The sequence below is a fragment of the Mustelus asterias genome, chromosome 15 (assembly GCF_964213995.1).
Source record: "Mustelus asterias chromosome 15, sMusAst1.hap1.1, whole genome shotgun sequence".
In the NCBI taxonomy this organism is placed as follows: Eukaryota; Metazoa; Chordata; class Chondrichthyes; order Carcharhiniformes; family Triakidae; genus Mustelus; species Mustelus asterias.
In genome coordinates, this window is record NC_135815.1 from 27,394,496 (window position 1) to 27,410,130 (window position 15,635).

At 41.8% G+C, this 15,635-nt stretch overlaps 1 protein-coding gene across 1 annotated transcript in view; it reads right to left on the minus strand.

The window, feature by feature from the left end:
• srbd1 (S1 RNA binding domain 1) overlaps nucleotides 1–15,635 on the minus strand; it is a 257,149-nt gene that overhangs the window by 144,258 nt on the left and 97,256 nt on the right. The window contains exon 16 of the mRNA XM_078229680.1: nucleotides 5,612–5,703. Within this exon, the coding sequence (XP_078085806.1) occupies nucleotides 5,612–5,703 (92 nt within the window). The remainder of the gene's footprint in view (nucleotides 1–5,611; nucleotides 5,704–15,635) is intronic.

Here is a 15,635-nt window from a genome sequence, read left to right on the forward strand (position 1 = left end):
GGCTCGGGAGGGAAAGGGGGAGAGCGGGAGGGCGATAGTTATTGGGGACTCGTTAGTTAGAGGGATAGATAGGAGGTTCTGTGGCAGCAAAAGAGACTCAAGGATGGTATGTTGCCTACCGGATGCCAAGGTCCGTGATGTCTCAGACCGTGTTTTCCAGATTCTGAAGGGGGAGGGGAAACAGTCACAAGTCGTGGTGCACATTGGTACCAATGACATAGGTAAGAGAAGGGATGGGGATTTAAAGCAGGAATTTCTGGAGCTGGGCTGGAAGCTGAGAGCCAAGACGAAACATGTGGTCATCTCTGGTACGTTGCCGGTACCACGTGATAGCGAGTTGAGGAACAGGGAGAGAGTGCAGTTAAATATGTGGTTGCAGGGATGGTGTAGGGGGGAGGGTTTCAGATACGTGGATAATTGGAACACGTTCTGGGGAAGGTGGGACCTGTACAAACAGGACGGGGTGCACCTGAACCAGAGGGGCACCAATATCCTCGGAGGGAAATTTGTTACGGCTCTTCAGGGGGGTTTAAACTAATTTGTCAGGGGAGTGGGAAAAGGAGTTGTAGTCCAGAAGTCAGTGAGGGTGGTGAGGTATTGGGGAAGGTATCAGGGTCAAGGGTGGGTACTGGTAGACAGGAAGGTGGGTTGAAGTGTGTCTACTTCAATGCAAGGAGCATCCGGAACAAGGTAGATGAACTTGGGGCGTGGATTGGTACTTGGGACTACGATGTTGTGGCCATTACGGAGACGTGGGTAGAACAAGGACAGGAATGGTTGTTGGACGTTCCGGGGTATAGATGTTTCACTGAGTGTAGGGAAGCTGGTAAAAGAGGTGGAGGAGTGGCATTGTTAATCAAGGATAGTTTAACGGCTGCGGAAAGGCACTTCGTGGGGGATCTGCACACTGAGGTAATATGGGCTGAAGTTAGAAATAGGAAAGGAGCGGTCACGTTGCTAGGAGTTTACTATAGGCCCCCAAATAGTAATAGAGATGTGGAGGAAGAAATTGCTAAGCAGATTATGGATATGTGTGGGGGTCACAGGGTAGTTGTCATGGGGGACTTTAACTTTCCAAATATTGATTGGAACCTTTGTAGGTCAAATAGTTTGGATGGGGCAGTTTTTGTGCAGTGTGTGCGGGAGGGTTTCCTGACACAATATGTGGATGGGCCGACTAGAGGTGAGGCCACATTGGATTTGGTACTGGGAAATGAACCGGGCCAAGTGTTAGATTTGGTTGTAGGGGAGCACTTTGGAGATAGTGACCACAATTCGGTGTCTTTTGTTATTGCAATGGAGAGGGATAGGGCCGTACGGCAGGGCAAGGTTTACAATTGGGGGAGGGGTAATTATGATGCGATTAGGCAAGAATTAGGGGGCATAAGTTGGGAACAGAAACTGTCAGAGAAAGGAACTAATGAAAAGTGGAACTTTTTCAAGGAACAAATACTGGATGTCCTTGATAGGTATGTTCCTGTCAGGCAGGGAGGAAATGGCCGAGTGAGGGAACCATGGTTCACAAAAGAGGTGGAATGTCTTGTGAAAAGGAAGAGGGAAGCTTATGTAGGGATGAGGAAACAAGGTTCAGATGGCTCGATTGAGGGTTACAAGTTAGCAAGGAATGAGCTGAAAAAGGGGCTTAGGAGAGCTAGGAGGGGACATGAGAAGTCCTTGGCGGGTCGGATCAAGGAAAACCCCAAGGCTTTTTACTCTTATGTGAGGAATAAAAGAATGACCAGGGTGAGGTTAGGGCCGGTCAAGGACAGTAGTGGGAACTTGTGTATGGAGTCAGTAGAGATAGGCGAGGTGATGAATGAATACTTTTCTTCAGTGTTCACCAAGGAGAGGGGCCATGTTTTTGAGGAAGAGAAGGTGTTACAGGCTAATAGGCTGGAGGAAATAGATGTTCGGAGGGAGGATGTCTTGGCAGTTTTGAATAAACTGAAGGTCGATAAGTCCCCTGGGCCTGATGAAATGTATCCTAGGATTCTGTGGGAGGCAAGGGATGAGATTGCAGAGCCTTTGGCTTTGATCTTTGGGTCCTCGCTGTCCACGGGGATGGTGCCAGAGGACTGGAGAATGGCGAATGTTGTTCCTCTGTTTAAGAAAGGGAATAGAAATGACCCTGGTAATTATAGACCGGTTAGTCTTACTTCGGTGGTTGGTAAATTGATGGAAAGGGTCCTTAGGGATGGGATTTACGACCATTTAGAAAGATGCGGATTAATCCGAGATAGTCAGCACGGATTCGTGAAGGGCAAGTCGTGCCTCACAAATTTGATAGAATTTTTTGAGGAGGTAACTAAGTGTGTTGATGAAGGTAGGGCAGTTGATATCATATACATGGATTTTAGTAAGGCGTTTGATAAGGTCCCCCATGGTCGGCTTATGATGAAAGTGAGGAGGTGTGGGATAGAGGGAAAGTTGGCCGATTGGATAGGTAACTGGCTGTCTGACCGAAGACAGAGGGTGGTGGTCGATGGAAAATTTTCGGATTGGAGGCAGGTTGCTAGCGGTGTGCCGCAGGGATCAGTGCTTGGTCCTCTGCTCTTTGTGATTTTTATTAATGACTTAGAGGAGGGGGCTGAAGGGTGGATCAGTAAATTTGCTGATGACACCAAGATTGGTGGAGTAGTGGATGAGATGGAGGGCTGTTGTAGGCTGCAAAGAGACATAGATAGGATGCAAAGCTGGGCTGAAAAATGGCAAATGGAGTTTAACCCTGATAAATGTGAGGTGATTCATTTTGGTAGGACAAATTTAAATGTGGATTACAGGGTCAAAGGTAGGGTTCTGAAGAATGTGGAGGAACAGAGAGATCTTGGGGTCCATATCCACAGATCTCTAAAGGTTGCCAGTCAAGTGGATAGAGCTGTGAAGAAGGCCTATAGTGTGTTAGCTTTTATTAACAGGGGGTTGGAGTTTAAGAGCTGTGGGGTTATGCTGCAACTGTACAGGACCTTGGTGAGACCACATTTGGAATATTGTGTGCAGTTCTGGTCACCTCACTATAAGAAGGATGTGGAAGCGCTGGAAAGAGTGCAGAGGAGATTTACCAGGATGCTGCCTGGTTTGGAGGGTAGGTCATATGAGGAAAGGTTGAGGGAGCTAGGGCTGTTCTCTCTGGAGCGGAGGAGGCTGAGGGGAGACTTAATAGAGGTGTATAAAATGATGAAGGGGATAGATAGAGTGAACGTTCAAAGACTATTTCCTCGGGTGGATGGAGCTATTACAAGGGGGCATAACTATAGGGTTCGTGGTGGGAGATACAGGACGGATATCAGAGGTAGGTTCTTTACGCAGAGAGTGGTTGGGGTGTGGAATGGACTGCCTGCAGTGATAGTGGAGTCAGACACTTTAGAAACATTTAAGCGGTTATTGGATAGGCACATGGAGCACACCAGGATGATAGGGAGTGGGATAGCTTGATCTTGGTTTCAGATAAAGCTCGGCACAACATCGTGGGCCGAAGGGCCTGTTCTGTGCTGTACTGTTCTATGTTCTATGTATAAATGACACCTTTCTAGTGTTACATCAACAGATGAACTGCTGGATGACTGCAGATACTTATGACTTCACAAGTATAGGAGTAATAATTAACTTAAATTTACTTTTCCAGTTCGATATATTTTTTTTGAACAACTAAAAACTGCCCACATTTGTATATCCACAATCCAAATAGATCGCTCAATACAACAAGTCAAAGTTGAGGTGCTTTATTGCGTGATGAAGATGTGTTTTTTTTGTGTGATGAGGATGTGGTTTTTTTTTAAAAAGATACCATTTCTAATGCTTTTTCTGCCTGGATTTTAATAAACTGCAATCTCATTAAGGCAATGGAATGACTGCCTGCCAAACATACAACTTGTATTCCCCCCCAAGTGACTGAAAAGGAACAGACTCTCAAATCCACCCTCCATGCTGTACTCCCCAACATCTCCCAGGAGCATGGAAGATTCAACTCCTGGTGCTTTTTATATTATTACTCTTCAAAAGTTTCTAAGATGAGACATCAAAAATGTAATTACCTATGTACTACACAATGACTACAGCAGTTATGGTAATCAAATTCTTCTAAAATATACAGCCAGCAAGGCTTTTCAAGAATTGTCAGAGAAAAGAAATTGGAAGGATAAACTGAAAGGCTGCGAAGGCCATATCTCTCTCTTTCTCTCTCTGAACTATTGTGCACAGATATTGCAGAGTAACCATCCTGAGATGAGAAAATCAACTGCAAACCAAGATCTTTTGGGGATAAAACGCGGCAATCCGCTCCGTGCAGCCACACCCAGGCAGATAACTGAACAAAACGGCCACAACGTGGGATCAGCTCATCAGGACCAGCCAAAGGAATCATATATTTCTTTTCATTGCTTATTTTTCTTCACGAGCTATAAAAAAAAATCTCGAGTCTGTGCTCGGGGGATTCTACCAGCTGTACTAATGTGTGAGGCCCAGGGAATGTGTGTGATATATGAATGGGGTAACAATTAACTTTCTTTAATTCAGAAAGTAGGCTCAATAAACTTAACCTCTTTCTTTTATTTAAACTCAGAAAACCTGCCTGCTTAATTATTTATGATCTGAGAAAACACACAGTGGAACTCCTACAGTACTGGCAAAGCACATCCTCGCTTAATGCACAACACAACCCTGTTATGCGCAGACTCGAGCGGTAAATTAGGGGAGTCAATTTTTACCCCCCTCACATGGTCATAACAACTGATGTCATATAAATTACTGATCGGAAGTCAAGAATATAAAATCATCTGTTATAAACTGTACAAGTTGGCTCAGCAGTTTGTAGGTGAATACAATGGCCAGTCTAGAAGACGACCCTACAAAAAAAAAAATCAGTTCCTGGATTTTAACCCGTGCCTGTGCTGAGTAATTTGGCCACGGTAATAAATTAAAAAGTTATGGAATAGTTAGAATATGGTATAATTAAATGCAAACGTTAAAGTACAGTAACAAAAGTGGAAGAAATAGTGAGGAAAGACGGTAGAATTGGCAGGGACGGGGATTGGGGGGGGGGGGGGGGGGGGGGGAGAAGAAAGAAACAATTTTTTAACTTTTAGCTTTGGGTTAATGTTACTTGGACTCTTGGACTCCACCAATGGCTCAATGAATTAATCCAGTAAGCAGCAGAGAAAGGAAAAACCCTGGAGAGTCGGGCCTAGATTAGGAAGGGGGCTGGCGGAGTCATGGTTTCCTGTTCTTGATTACCGTTCAGTGACTCCTGCTGAAAGAACATATCGGCTTGGGATAGGGTTCGAGTGTGATGCCTGCTCTCAGAGCCGAGTAGCTTTGAAAATCTGTCCCAATTTCTCAACACATAACTTTACCAGTAAATTATTGAATGGCAGAGAATAAGGAGTCTTCCCTTGGCATATTGAAAGAGCTAATTCACCCCCTGATTACTGTGCTCCAGAGTAATGGTATGTGAATTATGTTTTTAAAAAAACACTGGCAGTAATCTAAACATCCAATTATTAGACTTGGAAGGACCGAGTGGTACACTCCTGCTCCTTTTTCTTATATCCTGAACTTTGATCTAAGTGAATACTTTCACCCACATTTTATAAAATTGAATTGGAATTTAGCTTACCTGCACTTCTCAGATTAGGATCCAGGTCCGGCATCTCTTTAGCAGCCTCTGGGCTAACGCTGTATATGGATGCTCCAGCTTCACTGGCAATACTATAAAAGTCCAAAAAACATTTTTTTTTTTAAAGTAACTGGGCCGATTTAATATTCTAAGATACCAAATGATTTGGAACTGGGAACATTGGATAATAGCATTACCTGTTCTTGCTAACTCAGATACTGACAGTATCCCGTACGCGGGTATCCTAGGCTACTGTATCATATCTAGCATTACAGCGTTACACAAACTTTCCCTTTGCTACTCAGTTCCGAACAAGTAATAATTAGAGATAAAAACAGAAAATGCTGGATACACTCAGCAAGTCTGGCAGTATCTGTGGAGAGAGAAACACAGTTAATGTTTCGAGTTTATATGACCCTTCTGCTGATGAGCCATGTGGACTTGAATCATTAACTGTGTTCTTCTGTCCACTGATGCTGCCAGACTTGCTGAGTTTATCCAGCATTTTCAGTCTTTATTTCAGATTTCCAGCACCTCAAGTGTTTTGCTTTTCATAATTAGAGATGCCCACTTTCTCCTTCCTCCCCAGTGCCACTATCAAGCGCCTGCCAGCCGCCAATTTAAATATTTTTTCCAGATACATAATACATGGAGGGGCTGACGATTCAGTGGCTTCATGCTCCCTGTAGTCAGGTAGTGAGCTAAATGGTCAGGGAACTCAAAGGGCCAAGGACAGCAGGCATCCATGTATGGCCAGCGTAAAATTAGCAATTTCAGGAGGGTAGCAAGGCAAATTGGAAGGAAGTCCGCTGAAGTTGTTGCTACAAACCATTGCCTATCTTTATAAGCCAGGATCAATGCATCAAACCAACATTTTAACACAAATGTCACTGTACAATAGCAAACAGCTTAAGATGCAATACACAGGAACAAAAAAAAAGTTTATTAGTTTACCACAAATATCAGATTTAAATAGCAGAATGCTCTTTGAAAAGAAACAAAACTTGAAAAGACTGTTTTGAGTGCATCCATCTTTGGATATCTTTCCAATTGCAGCCACCTTACATAGTGCAGAAAGAGAGCAATATTTCTGTTACCTCTCCCACTATCACAGAACTTGAAAAGAAATAAAGAAAGTTCAAAGAATTGAAAAATGATTTTAATAAAAAGGAAGCAACGTTTTATTACTGTAACATTGTCGCCACCTAGAGGCCATTAGTGCCCCGATCCACCCCTGTGTTACTTCATTGGTCAATTTGATCACAAAGAATCCCTACAGTGCACAGAGGCCATTCAGCCCATCGAGCTTGCACCGACAACAATCCCACCCAGGTTCCGTAACTCCACATATTTACCCTGCTCATGTTCCTGATCCTAAGAGGCAATTGAGCATGGCCAATCAACCTAACTTGCACATCTTTGGAGTGTGGGAAGAAACCAGAGCACCCAAATGAATGCCACGCAGACACGGGGAGAACATGTAAACTCCACACAGTCAGTCACCCGCAGCCGGAATTGAACCCGGTTCCCTGGTGCTGTGAGGCAGTGATGCTTTTATTTTAAATGTTTATTTATTAATCACAAGTAAGGCTTACATTAACACTGCAATGAAGTTACTGTGAAATTCCCCTAGTTGCCACATTTCGGCGCCTGTTCAGGTCAATGCACCTAATCAGCACGTCTTTCAGACTGTGGGAGGAAACCGGAGCACCCAGAGGAAACCCACACAGACACGGGGAGAACATGCAATCTCCACACAGATAGTGACCCAAGCTGGGAATCGAACCCGGGTCCCTGACACTGAGAGACAGCAGTGCTAATCACTGTGCCACCCTTCTATATCTATGTTATGATTCCAAATTTGAGTCTATGCAACTTCACTAACTAATTTTTAGCATTTACCATATTTTTAAGGAGTATATTGTGAGCACTGACTAAAAATGAAAAGCATTTTTTGGTGAAAATATTACCATGACCCTCAGAATAATGGTCGATTAACCAATTTGTAATACAGTAACATTAATTCTTCGGCTGCCTTTCGGTTTAATCTTAAGAATTTTACTTCACAAACAATGTTTTCAATAATTCAAATCAAAATGCAGCAAATTTTCCAATGTTCCTGTTTCCCTCTGCTTTGATTATTCCTCAGGTGATTCTGGCACATCTTATCCCAGAGCATTGCTGAAATGAACCATTTCACACCTTGAGCAACACTATCCGAGAGGACAAAATGGGGGAGTGGTGGCACAGTAGTTGGCACAGTTGCCTCACAGCGCCAGGGACCCGGGTTCAATTCTGGCCTCGAGTTACTGTCTGTGTGGAGTTTGCACGTTCTCCCCATGTCTGCGTAGGTGCTCCGATTTCCTGCCGCAGTCCAAAGATATGTGGGTTAAGCTGACTGGCCATGCTAAATTGACCCTAGTGTCAGGGGATTAGCAGGGTAAATATGTGGGGTTACGGGAATAGGGCCCAGATGGGATTGTGGTCGGCGCAGACACGATTGGCCGAATGACCTCCTTCTGCACTATAGAGATTCTATGAGTGGTACATTAATCTCATTTTACCATCTCTTGCCTCGCCTGCCTGAAGCCAAATAAGGCAGATGAAAGGTAAGCAAATCAGTTAGTTTTATGCAAAACAGTCTGAAAAACCACAAGCCGCTGGATGAAAAGTTATTAATACTCTCGAGGCTAAATAAAAAGCAATTTGTTAGCTTGTCTAAGTAATCCAAAAACACCTTGCACCCATTTTGCACCATTGTGCATGGATAAATTGTACAGAATTTGACAAAGTTTTGATCAACAAGGGTGCCAAGGATTAAGGGGAACCAGCAGGACAGTGATGTTATGGTCACAATCAGATTAGCCATGATTTTATTGAATAGTGGATCTGGCGATGGACTGACTGTCCTACCTCCTCTCCTATTTCTTATGATCGAGCTAAATTAATCCAAACAAACTCTACATGAACACTTGCTGTGAAATAAATCAGCTTAAAAGTTCACATCAAGCCTGAATACATTAAGTGATAACTCAATCCATTGAAGTATACGGATGAAAAACATGAATCCCATTCTAGATTATGAGGACGGTATTGTTAAATCGTTGGATCCACCATTACACAGTAAATATATACCACTGAAAGTCAGCTCACATAAAAGATAAGGTATTCAAACCACTTCAGGCAGCAGCTGAATCAAAAAGATATCTATGGCAAGTCCAAATTTGTAACAATGGGTAACAGGGATCCCAGTAAGAAGTTTAATCTCCACATCATAACAGGGATCCCACAGAGCTCATGTAATTAAACAGTGAGCTGCCACTGGAGTCACACCAGGCAAGAGCTGAAAGGGCGAGTTTCTAACACTGGAGGAACGCACTGTGCACTACTTATATTATAAATTTTGCTTTGGTATTGCATCCACAATGAAGCATTTAGTGTTAACAGTGTTTTTGCCAACAAAACTAGCAATCTGGCCTCAGCAATCACCTGATACAGCCTTTGTGGTCAGCACATGAAAGTCATCTGGAAGGTAATTTGCAAGTACAGTTTGCTGGAGGAAAAAATCTTCTGATGCCTGCTTATGAGAATGCAGAAAAATCTTTTTAGCAAATTACAATGGAAAACAGATGCTTCCCGATTAAGGACATGCCGGTGATGACAGAACTCCACTGACACAATACACTTGCTCGTAATCTTGCAGCAATTATTTCTGAATTCCGATGGCAAATCTAGTCACACCTGAGATTAAGCTGAAACCCCCTGTGGGAACAGCTTCCTCCAACACAAACACAACACACCTCTTATATTAGACTGAATGAAGTAACAATCACTATTCCCAAACACCAAGTTCCAAGAATTACCGAACAGGTTATTATGTCATGCAGCACAGGACACCTTCACAAATCTAACCATTTATAAAACTTTAAAATCAAGTAACTTCTGAGTTTATTAAAAATGCTTAAAACTATAGCCCAGGCACAGGGAAACTAGGAATGGCTTGCGCTGTTCATGATTAAAACGCTTGAAAAAAAAAAATTAGTATTTATTAGCTGTTTCTGAAATCATTCACGTTTTGCTTTTTAACTCCCTACACTAGAAACACACAAAAAAAAATCAAGTTGCACTTATTTCACAGAAAATATGTGCCTGTTTTTTAGCCTTACGAGCTTTTAGGTATTCAGAGGTTTATACTTGGATTTGTAACCACTTTTGTTTTGAAGGACATCATTCCTTTTTATTTCTGACCCCCCCCGCCCCCGAACAACAGAACTAAAACTAAAGGTCCCTGCAATAAATTGTTAGTTAACTTCCAAAGGACCAGGTCTTTTTCATTCAAAAATGTTAAACTTAATAAAGGAGGTTCAACCCAATATTGCTATTAAAATCTTACTCGATTCCCCTTTACAAGTGATTGCTGTTAGTGAAACAGGCCTGCATTGCAGTGATCGGCTTGATGCACAAAGGCGAGCAGCAGCAGAATCGCGCCTTACTCTGGTTGCGTCACATTATCAAATTATGAACACCAATACCAAGATAGGAGAGTCAGATTATTTTTGGCCATTATTCCCATTACATTTTAACTTGGAAATGTGACGGAAGCGGGAAGGGAAGCAAAGGTGAGAATAAAGACCCACAAAGTTATATATTGTAAATTTTCAAGATTGATGTGTTGGGATAAGCATGTGCAACTTACAGCCAGGTGGTTTATTAAAATTATATTTAATTAAATGGAACTCTTTTTGAAATGAAATATCCTGAGGTACAAATCTTCCAGCAACACGAGGCACACAATCTATCAAGCTCTAAGATTAGATACTTAATAAAACACACGGCAGCAAATTTTTGCTCAATTCTTTTTCTGCCCTTATTCTTTTCTGACTTAAGTAATTCGGAATCATTCACTTCAGCGTTTGAATGGCATAATTGTTTTAAAACCTGTGAAAATTATTTGCTGAACATCTGTGCTATGATTTCACAATAGTGAGAGAATGTTTCTTCTTTTGAATTTTTTTTTGAAATAATTTGAAACAGTAAAAATAGAATTTGACTTTGTTTTTCATTTAGCGGGCAGTCCTGCCAATAAAGGTTTTCGCAATTTTTTACCTACAATGGTGCTTGTCCACAACCACATTATTCACAAGCTACAACTTTCTATACATATCCATAATAAACATATAAAAATAGCAGCGGGGAAGATCTCCTCTGTTGCTAATGTCACAAAATCATAAAACATGGGCAGCACGGTGGCACAGTGATTAGCGCTGCTGCCTCACAGCCCCAGAGACTAGGTTCGATTCCTGGCTTGGGTCACTGTCTGCGTGGAGTTTGCACATTCTCCTCGTGTCTGCGTGGGTTTCCTCCGGGTGCTCCGGTTTCCTCCCACAGTCCAAAAATGTGCGGGTTAGGTTGATTGGCCATGTTAAATTGACCCTAGTTTCGGGGGGATTAGCAGGATAAATATGTCGGGTTAAGGAATAGGGTGGGATTGTTGTCGGTGCAGGCTCGATAGGCTGAATGGCCTCCTTCTATACTAAAGGGATTCTATGATTCTAAGATCTTCATCATTTATATTTACATTTGCAATACCACAACAAATTGCAAACAGAGGAAATAATTTTTCCAAATTCACTCCGACCTGATTTTTAAAAAACTGTAACGGCTACAGAGCTTGCTAATTTCAACTTGCTAAATGTGTAGACCATTTCTCTCTTATCCAATTTTAACATGCTCGTTATAAAACTAAACGGCTACTATAAATAATTTTTGAGGGAAAAAAAGCAAAAACAGAAATATTGCACTTTTATAGCACCTCCAAGTGGTTTGCAACCTACAAATCATAGCTGAAGTGCAGTCACTTCTGTTTTGGACATGTTTGTTGAGGTTGGCTGAACATCGGAAGAACTCCCTGTACTTCGTCCAATAGTGCCGCAGGACCACTGACATTCACCTGAGCAGGCAAATGGGCGCTTGGTTCTGAGAACTGCACTAATGTGCCAGCCAAGATTACTTGCTCAAGTCTTAGTGTGGGGTTTGAAAACAACCTTCTGGCACAGAGGCAAGAGTTTTACCACTGAATCAAAAGATAGAACATAGTCAGCGATAAAACTTTAATCTACAAGAGGACAGTGAATGAAATTAAGGTGCATAATATTTTCTCAGCTTTAGTTTTTATGAATAAACATTATCAAGGCAGATTTCTTAATTTACATCAGGTCATTTGACTATTCAATTAAAATGTACTGAAATATTGCTGAAAGGACGCCGGGTGCTCCGGTTTCCTCCCACAGTCCAAAGATGTGCGGGTTAGGTTGATTGGCCAGGTTAAAAATTGCCCCTTAGAGTCCTGAGATGCATAGGTTAGAGGGATTAGTGGGTAAATATGTGGGGGTAGGGGTAGGGCCTGGGTGGGATTGTGGTCGGTGCAGACTCGATGGGCCGAATGGCCTCCTTCTGCACTGTAGGGTTTCTATGATTTTTTTCTATGATCATTGCAAAGCCCTACACAATAAATAAAATGTTTCAGCCCCCAAGTCATACTGGTTACATCAAAATAAATATCACTTAAATCCATGGGTTCAACTTTTCAGTTTATATATAACAGCTTACATTTGTATAGCACCTTCAACAAAATGAAACATCCTAAACTCCTTCTCAGGAGCATTATAAAACAAAGTATCACACCAAACCACATGAGGAGATAATAAGCCAAATGACCAAATGGTCAAAGAGGAAAGCAAGGTAGAGAAGTGTAGAGAGTAAATTCTGGAGCTTAGAGGCGTGGCAACAGAAGCCACAGCCAGCAAAGATGGGGGAATTATAATTAGGAATGCACAACAAGCCAGAATTAGAGGAGAGCAGATATCTCGGAGGGTTGTGGGGCTGGAGAATATGAGGGATAGGGAGGCGCGCGGTCATGGAGAGATTTGAAAACAAGGATGAGAATTTTAAAATCAAGACTGGGAGTTGATATCGGTCGGTGAGCACAGAGGTGACAAGGAACTTGCTGCAAGGTAAAACATGGAGAACAGAATGAAGCAACAAAAACTGTTGACCACTTCAGGCTAGGAATTCCATGAAGGATCTTTAGAAATTTTAAAAACTCAAGACTTCTGAAAGTGCTATTTGCTTTTCCTACTGCATGTTGTTAATCAGATTAAAGTAGTCTATAGCTTGAATTCTGTACTCTTGCAACTACCCAAGACTCACCCGCCTGTTGCCAGGTTCATACACTCAGCTGCAGACCAATTGCACAGTTCCTGGAACTATAAGATCTGTGACCAGGGACTAAAGATGTACTGTTTATAATGGGTCTTCCAACCCAGCAGCCTAAAGTTTTGCCAACAGCATTCTGTGCAGGACCCAGGTAGTAGTAAGTTTTTAAATATTTTTATCCCAGTTACTCTTTCTTGGAGCTGGTCCACATGTTTGGTCAGCACTCCTCATATGTCAAATGTCTTTCATCACTTTGTTTCCAAGGCGAGCATGGACAGAATGCCCCAGCAGACTATTGCAGTATTAGAGATAGCACACGCAAAACCCCAATTGGACCTACTGGATTGTGATCTGAGGCAGATGTTCTGTCCTTTCCCTACTCTATCTTGTGGACCAAAAGCCAATCACACACCCATTTCTGCCTACCCAAAGTCTGTTAGTTCATCAGAAACCAGACTCAAATCCAAAATCTTCCCTATCTCTGAGAGTTTAATGTCACAACTTCCTTGAAATTATGACTGCTTCGCAGTAGCTGACTCGATTTATTAGCAGTAGCTGCTAATAAATTTATAAAATATTTTACTGCGAATCTGTTTTTGGAAGTACAGTCAGCCAGCATCAACACAGTAAGAAGTCTCACAACACAAGGTTAAAGTCCAACAGGTTTATGTGGAATCACGAGCTTTCCAACCGCTGTCGCTTCATCACCTGAAGAAGCAACGGTGCTCCGAAAATTCGTGATTTCAAATAAACCGTTGGACTTTAACCTGGTGTTGTGAGACTTCTTATTGTGCCTATCCCAGTCCAACACCGGCATCTCCACACCACTGCTTCAATACAAATCTTCGAATCTGATGCAAATTAGTAATTTAAATTAGGCAGATCGGAATTTCATCAATATGTTCTATGCAAGTCACTATTATCGATCTGAATAAAACATACAGAATCCCTTTCTCCAAAAATTCTGTACAATGACAAAACCAGATTCAGTGTAAAGGTATCAAATGACAAATGCAGCAATACAGCTATCAGTCCAAGATTTAGGCAGCATTGATTTTCCCCTCTTGCAGGGAAAAATAATATTAAAAAAATAAAAAAAACAGCCAAAGCAAGGAATTAATTAAAATATCAATTAAACAAAAATCAAGGGCCAGAAACAGAACCAGTCCAGCGCAAGAGGCCATCTGACCAATTATGCCTGTGTCGACTCATCAAAGCAGATATTTAATGAAACCTGCTCTTTCCCTTGCCCAGAATCCTGTCAATTTTCTTTTCCAAGCATACAACCAAGTTCTTTTGAAAGTTATAGAAATAGAAGGCAAAAACTAGAGGTTATCTGCAAGTTTTACTGCACCTCACAGCACCAGAGACCCAGGTTCGATTCCCAGCTTGGGTCACTGTATGTGTGGAGTCTGCACGATCTCAATGTATTTGCGTAGGTTTCCTCTGGGTGCTACAGTTTCCACCTACAGTCCTGCTGGTTAGGTGCACTGGCCATGCTAAATTCTCGCTCAGTGTATCCGAACAGGTGCCGGAGTGTGGCGACTGGGGAATTTTCACAGTAACTTAATTGCAGTGTTAATGTAAGCCCACATGTGACACTAATAAATAAATAGATAAAATAATAAAACTTCTGACTTTGCTTCAACTTTACCATCTGCTGGGCAGATTCAAGAACTCTGTTTATGTCTTGTGCTGCTCAGAAGTTTGAAATAATCACTTTTAGGCTCAAATGCTGGAACATTTCTCAGATCATATACGGACTGATACATTGTTAGTTTGACACACAACTGTAGTGATGTGGCACTCTGGATATGGAGACGCAATGGCACAGTGGTATTGTCACTGGACTAGTAATCCAGAGCAAGATCCAGGGACCCAGGTACAAATCCTGCCACGACAGATGGTGACATTTTAATTGAATAAAAACAACCTGCAATTAAAAGTCTAATGATGACAATGAATGAAAACATTGTCAATTGTCGTAAAAACCCATCTGGTTCACTAATGTCCTTTAGGGAAGGAAACCTACCATCCTTTTCTGGTCTACATGTACCTCCTGATCCATAGCAGTGTGGTTGACACTAAAACGCCCTCTGAAGTGGAGGGCAGTTAGGGACGGGTGATAAATGCTGACCTAGCCAGCGGCGTTCATGTCCCTTTGTAAAATTTTTTAAAATACTTACGTATATATTTGCATGAAAATACAGTCCCTAAACCATATTGGAATAAAATAACAATACAACACGTGCCCAAATTTAACAAGGGAACACATATTGATTATGCTAGCTATAATTCACAAACAAATGGCTTAATACGTATTTTCCCCATTGGTAGCCACACAACAAATACAGACTACAACTAAGGGAAAATGACATGAACGCTTAAGAACTGAAATAAAACAGAAAGTGTCAGAAATTGACAGCAAGACAGGCGGCATTTGTGGAGAAACACTTAACGTTACAGGTTAATGAAATTTTGAGAGAATTCTCTCAGTCTGATTCCCAATTCTGCTCTCGCCAAAACAAAGACATTCTCTTCAAACAATCACAGTTTACGGGTGTATTTTTCCGTACTCCCTCAGTTCACATGCATTTCATTCAGTTAAAAAAAAAAGTTGTTTAACTCCACATCTATAAACCAGCAGCATAAATTTCTTCTTGGAAGGGCTTATGAACATTAAGATTCCCACAGCCAAAGAGAAATGAATGAGTTGGCAGCAAGTTGGTATCCTTCCATCAAATCTGCTTTCAATATCTTTCACAAGGATTTTTGCCCAGAGTTCCGTTTCCAGGCAGTGTCACTTTTT